This window comes from Nothoprocta perdicaria, unplaced genomic scaffold (assembly GCF_003342845.1).
Source record: "Nothoprocta perdicaria isolate Ctin4 unplaced genomic scaffold, notPer1 scaffold_304, whole genome shotgun sequence".
NCBI lineage: Eukaryota > Metazoa > Chordata > Aves > Tinamiformes > Tinamidae > Nothoprocta > Nothoprocta perdicaria.
This window is the reverse complement of record NW_020455538.1, coordinates 572663-584393: the sequence shown is the minus strand read 5'-3', so window position 1 is coordinate 584393 and position 11731 is coordinate 572663. Positions and strand designations below refer to the sequence as shown.

At 51.9% G+C, this 11731-nt stretch overlaps 1 protein-coding gene across 1 annotated transcript in view; it reads right to left on the bottom strand.

Annotated features, from left to right (window-relative positions):
- Positions 1–11731, bottom strand: part of NEGR1 (neuronal growth regulator 1) — a 117492-nt gene that overhangs the window by 44990 nt on the left and 60771 nt on the right. Inside the window, exon 2 of the mRNA XM_026042473.1 lies at positions 6685–6917. Within this exon, the coding sequence (XP_025898258.1) occupies positions 6685–6917 (233 nt within the window). The remainder of the gene's footprint in view (positions 1–6684; positions 6918–11731) is intronic.

Genomic DNA, 11731 nt, shown 5'->3' with positions numbered 1-11731 from the left:
CTGACACTGCCCCTGCCTCCCACAGGACACCCCTGACACTGCCCCTGCCTCACACAGGACATCCCTGACACTGCCCCTACCTCACACAGGACACCCCTGACACTGCCCCTGCCTCCCACAGGACACCCCTGACACTGCCCCTACCTCACACAGGACACCCCTGACACTGCCCCTACCTCACACAGGACACCCCTGACACTGCCCCTGCCTCACACAGGACATCACTCAAACCAGCCCCTACCTCACACAGGAACATTTCTGCATTCTGAGAAGAGCGAACGACTGATCTGTTGAGGAGCACCTAATAAACCCCTTACATTTCCACACCTCGGCCCTCGCCATCCCAAAGGCTCACCGGAATGCAAAAACTTGGTTATTCTTACTGTAATGCACATGGYAGCGCTGGCCTTGAGGCAGGATGAAAATCGCAGGCTTATGAACATGTCTGTACTACCCGGCTCCCTAAGTGCCTTTTTATCCATCCAAATGGGGGCACTCGGATTCAAGCTCACATCTCCCTCATGAGATTTTTTTTTTAATTCTCTCCTTTAAATGTTAACCCAAAGGGATAAATATTCAAGATGTTGCACATAAAAAAAAAATAATATCAAAAAAGGCAGGAAGTGAGCAGATGTGAATCTCCTTAAGCACAGTTTTCAAAATCTAGCCACGGGGAGAGACTGATTCCTTTTGCAATCCTTTGCAATTTGCAACGATTCCCAAGCTCTTATAGCAAAAGCAGGGATAAAAGACCTGTGAGAGGCAGGTGTAATACAGAGTAAAAGCCATATTATAGGACTGTATGAAGAAAGAATGCTATGTAGTTTTCATTTGGCACAGTTCTCTTTCATGGTGCAAAATATTACATCTTTTCCCACTGATTATCCTGTATAGTAACATATGGTATATATGGGGCTCTAGTACTTTATCTCATGCAGATTTTCACTACATGGCTCCTTCAGGAAAATCCTTCATACCAGGTTGGTCCYCAGACACGAGGACAAGAGTTCAGGGCAGGAAGTTCTGGGGGCACTGGGCCGTGCCGTGGGGCTGCTCCGCCGGCGCCCGGCGCCTCGCAGCACCATCATGCAGCTCAGTGGTGAAAAGCAGGGCAGGAGCAGCGCTTCTCCCACCTCTTCGCTTCAAAGGATGCGCTGATTTTGCTAATTGCCTCCAAGAGGGCCTCGATTTGCTATTTGCTATAAACAGTGTTCTCAGGCGGCTGGTGCGGGGTGCCTGCAGCTGTGCTCAAGCACCGGGACAYGATCAGTGCTTGCTGATCTGTTCTCCCAAAATTAATGCACCCCACTCTTTGTGGGGATGATTTAGGTGTGCGAGCCCAGGTAACGGCTCTGCTGGAGGGGGACACGGCCGTGCTGCCCTCCCCACGGCTGCACAACGGGGAAACGGCTGCAAAGTGAGAGTGACACTCCTGGTTAATGCGCTGTGAACTCCCCAGTCATCATCGCACTCATGGAGCAGAAAACACAAGAATAACCCAGATTCAGCTCTACCATAGTATTACATAATAATACACACAGCTTGACATTTTGGCTCATTTTTTTGTTGCTTTGAATGCAAAGAACTGTGTAACTTCCTTCAAATTTTAGCTAACATATTTACAAACATATTAATTCCCAGGACCACATGAATTAAAACTTATTCATTTAGGAAAATTATCTTTGCCTCTAATTGTTTCCTTTGCCTTGAGGAACCTTAATACTGGAATGGAACAGACTCAAACCCTTTCATAAAGAAACGTGGTGCACAAGTTAGTGATTAGGCAGTAACTGAAGGAACCTGCTGGTTCCTCTGTCAGTCCGCGCAGCGCTGGCTCGGGGGCCAGGCAGCCCCCATCACCACCGAGCCTGAGTGCGAGCGCGCCCGGCCCGCGCGGCCCGCGGCGTCCGCAGCTCCTGCAGCCCACGCGCCCCCCTCCCGCGTCCAGCTTTGCTCACAGGAGCCTTCCTCACCGTGCACTGATAGCAACAGGCTGCTCAGAACATTTTTTGCTTATGTACAACTTATTCAGCTTTATTAAATAATCAGTCCCTGCTCATGCACCCGTAATGCCATTTACCTTCCCCATCAGGTGCAGCGCGTTCAGCAGAGACACCAGCCAGGCACCGCTGCACCGCGCACAGGCCTGTGCAGCTCCAGCACCGAGCATGCCAGGAGGGGCATGGAGGGCAAGGGTGCTTGCTTCCCAGCCCCGGCTCAACCTGCCCTTTGAGGGCTCTCTTAACATCCTTGCATATTTGAATATCATGTTTTTCCTTGCTTTAACCCCAGTTAAAATGTTAATATGCCTAATTCTGCTTCTATAGGAGCGCAGGGTGACAGGAACAAGGTAGAGTACGGAGGCAAGGGCTGCGTGCGGAAGGATGAAGTGGGAACGCCGGCGGCTAATTGCAGCATTATTGCTGAACGCTGGCAGCTCCATAAATTAACTTTCAAAGAGGACAGCTCAGACTGGCTCTGTCAGCGGGTTTCCCGAGGAGCCCAATCTGCACATCATTTCACGCCTTTACAGGCGGCACTATCTAATTATTCCAGGAAGAGTAACACTTAATGGGATTTGAAATTCTGGGCACTCCTCTCGGTGTCTTTGGCACTGGATGCTGACGTTTGCCCGGGTGGCTGCTGCCTGCCCCGCTGCTGCTGGGGCCTGTGGGACAGGGCAAGGCCATGAAGAGCCCCGGCAGCACCGCATACCCTRCGTGCGCCCGGGACACGGGCACAGGATGCCCCCGGCGCCAGCGCTCGTGGGTGGCCCCGGGAAGGCAGCGAGTGCCCAGGAGCCCGCGAGCGGCCGGACAGCGGCTGGCAGCGAGCCGCCCTGCTCACCATGACCAGCGGCAGCACGGCTCGGTATTAGCGCGGCCGTGCCARGCTGTTATTTCCCTGGCAGCCCTGGAAGGGAGGGATTCATTACAGAGGAAGCCCTGTAAGCTGTGACAGCAGTGCTCTGCCCCAGATGCAGCAGCAAAGCAGCCCCTCAGCGCTCTGCCTGGAGAGCGGCAGCACAGAGCTCGTCTCCAGCAGCGTCCCGGCCTCCCTGTCACGGGCMGAGCCCAGCAGCTCGGGCACAGTCAGGGCTCCGTGCCGGCGGCAGCGGCGCTCCACGTGCCCTGTGCGCCAAGCGGGTGCAGGAGGGGCCGCTGGCGGCGTTCCTGCCGGCAGCAGCGGGGTTCTCACGGGGCAGCATGGCTCCATGCTGCACCCTGTGCTGCRCACGCCTTCCCGTAGCTTGTACACGCTGATCAGGTCCCCCCTCAGCCTTCTCTTCTCCAGGCTGAACAGGCCCAGCTCCCTCAGCCTTTGCTCATCCGGCAGATGTGCCAGGCCCCTGAYCAYCCTSGTAGCCCTGCGCTGGACTCTCTCCAGCAGCTCCACATCCCTCTTGTCCTGGGSAGCCCACAACTGGACGCAGTCTCCAGCTGTGGCCTCAGCAGGGCTGGGCAGAGGGGGACGATCACCTCCCTTGATCTGCTGCAGACACTCCTCTTCATGCACCCCAGGATCCCGCTGACCTTCTCGTTTATCGGAAAGGGCTGTCCGTGCAGCTCAGTTCCAGTGAGGAGACGCAAGGCAGTGGACAGAATTTGGAATTCCAGTGCCCTGCTTGGCAATGGGCCCTGGTGGGCTCTGCCCTCGCRAGGCCGTGCGCAGCAGCCCGTCCATCATCCCAGCACGGCCAGCGCCCGGGCCAGCACGGGCAGCTTAACAGGGCAACGCGCTGCCTCCTGCACCACAAACTGCTTGTTATAYGATCGTACAAGTCTACTGCATATTTATTCTGTCCCACTTTAAATAAATTTGGCTAAGATTGATCTTGTTAGCTCCGGCTGCAAGTCCCTCTTGGCCAGGCTGAGGAAATAAATTAGACTTCGCAAATACTGCAAAGACTAAATCAATACATTAATATTTAGGAGACATTAAAGGGGTTTATTAGACAGAAAAAGGGCCCTGAGTATTACTTAGGAAACATTATACATACTTAAAACAAAAGCATCAGTTGCACTTATGCATTAAATCTATAAGTTGCATTTACATAGCTAATTAAATTCTTTACCTGCAAGCTGTACCCAGTACCGCTTAGGCACAGGAATGCAGCAGTGCAGGGAAGGCAGAGCAGGAGCGGGCACAGGGCGCGTTTCTGGAGCCGCCCGTGCAGGGATGTCCTCGCGGAAGGGCTCACACGAGGATTGCCCAGGTCACAGAGCGCCCCGCTTCTGCGGGACTGGCAGCGACAGAAAGCACTGGCACTGCCAGGAACCACGCAGCTCTGTACTCCTGACTCCAGACCTGCCCACTTGCACGCCYAGGAAACGCTTCAGGGACGAGGTCTGCGGTTCTCCAGGTTTTACCTCCCGCTTTGGCCCCCTTGTCACAAACAYGCCCTGCTCCCAACTGCTCCGGCCCGGCTCCGGTCAACCTGGCAAGCGCAAGCTCCTGGTGTGGCTCTGCCTTCGGGCTGCATGGGGACAGGGACAAGGACAGGACAGGGCACAATCCGGGGCACACGCAGGGCTCTAAGTGGCCTCGTTCCCTAGGGGAGACCTCTGGGGAGGCTGGGCGAGGGAGGCCACGCCGAGGGAGGCCACCAGGCACTTGCACATCCCGAGGGGCCTCCTGGCTGCATCACGGTCCCCAGGAACAGCCTGGGGAGCTCATGGCTCTGGGCCCCGGCCTGCAGCTGTGCCCTAATGCAGAAGGAATTCTCATGGGCACTGGTAAACACGTCTTAATATTTCTGCAAATTGCAAAAGAAACACAAGCTCCGAGGATGCAATTTCAACTTTGACAGAATAAATGTCAGAACAGAAATTGCAGAAACGGCAACCTTTCCCCAGGAAATTATGAGCAATGGAGTATGGTGAGAGGTCTTTCATTTTCTGACTTTACTACGGCAAACATCTGATATTCAAATCATCTGCAGTTCATGACTCTGTGGATCAAGCATTGGCTCTGATGCAGATGGAGTTGATTAAGAACTCCTACCTTCTGCGCTTCTAATGAATTACTCTGTAACGCTCATGTCTCCAGGAAGGTCACTGCAATATTGTCAACTGGAGTTTCTTCTTCCTTTTCACGTGGGCTAAAGAGACGTCAGCTTTTTTCTTTGGTACTATTGATACCRTTTGGTTTCCCTGGTATTAACAGGAGGAGTGCAGCCTGGTGATGCTACGGGGCCTGCACGGGCTCAGGTCTGCCCRGGGACAGCAGGGATCACTTCCAGTCATCGCAGCGGGCAGCAAGGCTGACTGCAGCTCAGCCCTCTTCACCCCATTCCACCTTATTMCTGGGAAACCAGGCCCCTTTAACCATTACACAGCATGTATCTTTGGAATACCCCTGAAGGAGAAGGGACGCGGTCAGCCTGCATAATGGAGGAGAAGGGAACACTGAAGACCCCAGCGGCCGGTGGGCACCCAGGCCCAGGACACGTCCCAGCCGCGCGAGAAGGGGCGTCCTCGCTGAGGGGCCATCCCTGTGTTGGGAAGCGCCTGCTTCCCCAGGGCTGCGGCCAGCAGGGCAGGGCRGCGGGCGGCTGTGCTTGGCTCCTGCAGAGCAGGGACCATGTGCCCCCCAGGCCAGGAGCGCCCGCGCCAGGGGCAGCAGCGCACACGGCGCCGGAGGGACCGACACCAACAGCCACGGCCACCTGAYGTCTGCTGCTCCGCGTTCGGCGCCTCCTTACCCATTAAGAATGCAAAAGAAATGGTAATGATGATCACACCAAAGACTAATAAATTACAGCCTTGGGTTATACTTTCCATTTCTGAAGGGATAAATGCAATCGCTTAATAATTGTGCATATTTTTAACTATTGAGTCATTATGTCCCTATATTCTTGTAGTTATCTTAATTAATTATAGGTTTGTTTATACGCTTTATATATGTAATTAATCTGCAGCTTTGTTTTCTAGCCCCTTGTGTGAAGGCATTAGCTATTACAAAGATAATCAAAGTTAAGGATTGTTCACCCTGGAATAACACAATAAATACAAACTTACACCCTTGCTCTCCAGTGCTCCTAACAGGGAAGCATCCCATGGCAATAAACAGATGTTTTTTATTAACAGTATTGGAATCTGGGACAATATTTCTCTGAGAAAACTGCTGTCTGGAAGAAAACAAAACTATGGATTTTTACGCTGCAGCAAAAGCAACTTTTTTTTTTGCCTTCATTGTTTACTTTGGTTTTAATCAATGACTCCTTTCTGATTTTTAGAAGCTGCTTTCCTTGTTCTATTTCTTTTATTTAACTGACGGGTTAATTACTGTTTTTGTAGCAATGATTTTAGGGGGCACACATCAGGAACTGAGGATACGCTGCACTTTTGCAACAGCCGGTGCACGTTTTGTGCAGCCGCTGCTGCGCAGCCCGAGCGCCGCTCGGCTGCTGATCCATCAAGCTGCTCCTGCGGCCAGCTCGGCCCCACTCCATTTCTAGTTCATTTCTCAGCTGAGATAGCCAGAGAATATTGTGTATGTATCACACTCAATAGAGGGAATAAGGAAAAAAGAGGATCAAGGACAGGGCATACCATGGGAAGAATCTTTATGACCGAAAATACGTATCCCAAAAAACAGGCTTAATAGACTTTCCCCATGTGTACCGCTGGCTCTTTTAAAGCACACTTCAAACAGTGGTTTGTAGTTGAYGTGAGCACATACCTTGTACAATTAAGTGCACCTGCATCGTTCTAGGCGTGTGCTGAGTTTGCACCGAACAGGTGTAGGGACCGTCGTCAGTCACGTCCACGTCCTGTATCTGCAGGCTGTACTCTCTTCTGTTTGCCGTGGCAATGGAGACTCGAGGGTCTACCGACCACTTATCGCTGCCAGCAAAAATGATGCTCGACCGGTTCAGCCAGGCACCCTTGGAGGCTCCATCTTCCAAGTAACACCTGTGGGCAAACAGTGAAGGGGGAGCATGAAGACGGAGGCAGGTTGAAAACACCATTAACTCAGCAGCAAGCCTGGGCCTCAGTCCAAGACTCGAGGGCAAGGACCTGCTACAAATCAGCAGTCCTCARTGCAGCTGCAGTGTGTTAGGCCCCATCCTTGAGGCAGGTGAGTGTCAAACTCAGCAAGTGCCCTCAAGATCATTACAGTTTACCCTGCACGGAGAGCTCTGCCCTGGGCAACACAACCCGCCTGTGCTCTCCGTGCCCGAACAACCCCCGTGCGCCTCAATCGGACCCTAGGAGATGTTTTCCTGGAAAAAATGTAATGACACCTTGGAATCTAAAACAAATTCCCCTTTTAAAGGTTATTTCAACTATTAATTGCTGATTTTATATTTTATGCATCTTACTTTAGTAAACATTCTTTGCATTAGATTGGATTTCCTAGAAAATGACAACAGCGAAACATAATACACAGCTCTTTTAAATAATTATTAAAACGCCATATATTGGCTTTTGTGCAACTGTTGTTTATTAAATATAACATCAAAATGTCTTCTTGCACATGTGACAGTCAGTATAAGTGGTGCTACTGCAATCAGATACACGTGTATCCCTGACAGGTACCTTTCTGTCTGAATTTTATTTTGAAAATATCCTCCGAACTGCAGAGGTGCCTGGCAAGCGAGTGTGCAGTGCAGCTGAGAAGCAAAGCTCGCGGCAGCCCCGGCAGCTCCTGCCCGATAAAGAAGCACGGCTTTCACAGGCCAGCCCTGCCGCATCCTCTGTCTTCCTAGATGCTTGCTGCCGCACGCAGCTGCTGCAGATGCATTTCCACACATCTGCTCTTTTCCTAAGCTCTGCTACCTTAAGATACATTGTTATAGGAAAGACGGATTATTATACGGAGCTTGTCCTCAGGCAAGTAACGGATTAAGCTCTAAACCCGAAACTTTTTATGGAGAATCAACAGCAATCGGTAATGAACAGTGTGATATGTCTTTCGCCTTTTCTCTGGTAACTCAAAGGATGAGTTGCTGGTGTTTCTCCCTGTGAAAAAGGACCTGCTTGGTCCGCTCTCCAAGAACGCCCCTTGGCCAACCAAGCAGGCACGCGTGCCGGGTTGCAGCGGAGAGGCTGCTCGGCGCGCGCTGCCCACGGCAGGGACACAGGAGCTGCACGAGGACCCGCCGCGAGGGACACATGAGGTGTTTGAGAGGTATTTGGCAGGAGGTATTCAACACGGGGTAGWTAAGGGGTATTTGTTGTTARTTAATCATTGTGGWGTCTCCTTCTCTGGAGGTCTTCAAAACCCGCCTGGATGCCAGCCTGGGAGCTCTGCTCCGTGGCTAGGCTGACGCCCCAGGCCCCGCTCCGCCAACGTCGCAGCGCTCTGTGCCACCGAACAAGCTGTGGTGACGCGTGCGCACGATGCTCTGTGCCACCGAACAAGCTGTGGTGACGCGTGCGCACGACGCTCTGTGCCACCGAACAAGCTGTGGTGACACATGAGCACGGCCTGGGCACCCAGGAGCACGTTGGCTCCCAGCACCCTGCCGAGCACGCGCGTCACGACAGCTTGGGGGCCCTCCGCTGCACGGCACCTGCCGCTGCCTCCAGCGCGACCACGCAGGTACCGCAGCACGGCTCAGGGCCAAAGGACACTAATCTTACACACACAAATGGCTCCTCCAAGCACYCTGCTTCTCCTGGAGGACCAGAAGATCCACAGCGGAAGAAGGACAATAAAATGCAGAGCAGAGCCCTGTGGAGGCTCGGGCAGCACCTCGTGCACAGCCTGTGCTGCTCCCGGCACCGGCGCCGCCGCTCCGCACTGCGCTCCCAGTGGCTCCGTCCCCAGCAGCCACCCAGGGCCGTAACGACCCAAACCGCCCTGCGCCTGCGCCACCCAAATCCAGACCAGCCTGCCCGCTGAGCGGCCTGAGAGCCAAGGAAGAATCGCCCTGGAGTCACGAGGGGAAAACTGTCTCCATCACACCCCTTACGGTCATTTATTTGTACAAAGAATGAAACAGGATGGCACAGAGCTGGCACAGGGACAGCATGGGATGGGATGGGATGGGATGGGATGGGATGGGATGGGATGGGATGGGATAGATTATCCCGTAAAATAGGCTAGTATACCCTAAAAATGTAAGGACAGATACAAGGCTTCCCTGAGCACAGCTTGCAGAGTGAGGACAGCCAACACTATTTTAACATATTCCATTTAGAAGTCCCTGCTCACTGAAGTGCTCCATCCACGTGGAGTTCACAGCTCCTGCCTGAAGCCCTTTGTTGAAATACATYGATAAATTGCCATAAATGAAGGTAGCAACCAAGTTCCTACTGACTTCAGAGGACTCCTGTCTCCCCCATGGCTGAGAGCTGCTAGAGCTGAAATCTGAAGATGCGTTGCATATTTGATAACTAAGTTGGCATCTAACGCTTTATTAAATAGTATTCAGAAATACTATAACTAAGCAGTCCAAGCCTACTGTTCCACAAAACAACAAAAAATGCTTCTAAAGCAAATAGAAAATTACACTATCCTTAATCACACAGAATAAGTTGTTTTTAGTGGAACACATTACTTTGCTGCTCTCACCACTGCAAGACCAAAACGCGTATTCTACTGTGAGTGACAAAACACTCCTTTCAGAGAGCAGAACTGGTGGGTAAAAGTTTCCAGGCTCCAAAAGGAAGGAAAGAAGTATAATTACATTTGCCAACAGCAGGCTCGTGCTAAGGAAAACAGATATTCATGAGATACAGGCTACAATTTGCCAAATATAAACAGGATCAAGAGGTTTCCAAAAGCTTTTAAGAGGTTCACGAAGCTGTGAAATTCATGAGGAATTTGCATTAGTACCAATCCATGCATTTGGATTTACTCATGGCATTTTTCCTCTGGCATGTAAAAACATTTGAAAATGGAGTCCTTAAATTGTTAGAAAAATGCTTTTAAAAGGCTGCTTAGATAAAAAAAAAAAAAGAAAAAAAAAAGAAAACCACAAAGATTATTTTTTAACTGTTGAGTGTTTGAGAAGCCCAAGAAATAACCTGAGTGAGGGCAGGGCGGCGTTTCAGGGAGGTATTTTACTTCGGCAGACCCCAGCCAGAGGAGCTGCGAGTGCCGGGGCCGGGCCAGGCCTCACGACTGCTCRGCTCGCCCGCACCCCTCACCGGGGGCATCTCCCAAGCCCAGAGGCAGTTCCGAGAGCGCCTGAGAACCGGCTGCACGGGCTGCCCGGCGCACGASTCCACTGCCAGCCGGGACCCTTCGGGAGGCCGTGCCCCGGGAAGCAGCCTGCGCCCGGCTGGGGCCTGCTGCGGGAACAGCCTCTGGGAGCAGCCGTCTCCCGGCCAGCAGCACTGTGCTCCTCGCACCGGGCAGGAGCCGGAGCCGAGCTGGAGCAGGGAGCGCATYCCGGAGCCCTGCCATTGGCACAGTGCTCCTTGCGCCGGGCAGGAGCAGGAGCCGGAGCAGGGAGCGCATCCCGGAGCCCAGGCGGCCGGCAGGCACTCGCGCCCCGCCAAGGGCTCCAGCGAGGCCGTCCRTCCTGCAAGGCAAGCCTGCGGGAAYGCGAGCACCYGGACACGTGAACTCGGTGGTTAGGCAAACCAGAGCACTGCAGGGGTTTTCTGCTTGGTTGGGGGTTTGAAACTGAAAATCTGAAATCAAAACAGAGCATTTTCATCATGCCACAGAGTCCTCCATATTTATGTACCAAACGTTGGCCTTTGTTTGTGCACCTAGGGCCAGGCTTGGAGAGCTCTGCTTCCCGTCCCAGGAGCGGGGGCTGGCTGCGCTGGGCGCGCTGGAGGAGGTCCCGGACTGGTGGGGAGCAGCAGCTTCCAGATGCTGAAATCTTATACCTCTCATTTGAATGGTAACTGCTCTAAATATTCTCAGTTTGCTCTTTATACTGCAGTTGTTAAAAAACAACGCATTAATAATGCAAAACCAGGAGCTAACCAAATGTAGAGGCATCCCAGAGCAGGGTTTCCTGCAGAATGCATCTAGCTAGAAAATATCCATTCCTGTTTCAGGAAAAAAAGCAGACTTTGGAATAATCCTCTGAACCAACCCTTGGCGAACAGGAACCTGGCAGGGCTGCGCGACCACTAGCAGCCCTGCCAAACACACATGAGCCCCCGGCAGCGCAGGGATCTGCAGGGCCGGGATGGGCAGCGCTGGAATGGGATCTGCAGGGTCCAGGACGCTCCTTCCATGCGCAGACGCTCCTGCTGAGTCACTGACTACCAGGGCACGGACCCGCACGGGAGAAGGGAAACACAGCTGGACCAAAGGGACATGGCCAGGCTTTGGTGCCACGTGGGGATGCCAGGGCAGCTCATYACTGAGATATAAAGTACAGTAACAGTTTTAATTGTAAAACAGATACAGACAATAAATTACAAATGCTTTTGAATGAATACATTAATGAATGTGGTATATGAAATAAAATTTAATTAACATTGTAAAGTCGTAAGTCTTTAAAAGATAAAGTGAATTAATGGAAAGGCTTTATAAATTAATTAATATAATACATGAACTGGAATTGAATTAGATCTTAAAAGTATTTTAGATCATTCTTGTATAAAAAAATAGCAATATATGTGATTGCAACTTGTTAATGGATTTTGAAGAGCAGAAAAGAGCAGCTGGAGACTTCATTTTATTCAAACATAATTTTTGATTTCTGCATACTTATTCCCTTTTCCTAGTGCTGGTAGAGGAATACAAGGCAGGTATGGATAATAATGACCAGACTGGATAATAACAGCCCTGCCTGCTGCCTCCTGCCTGC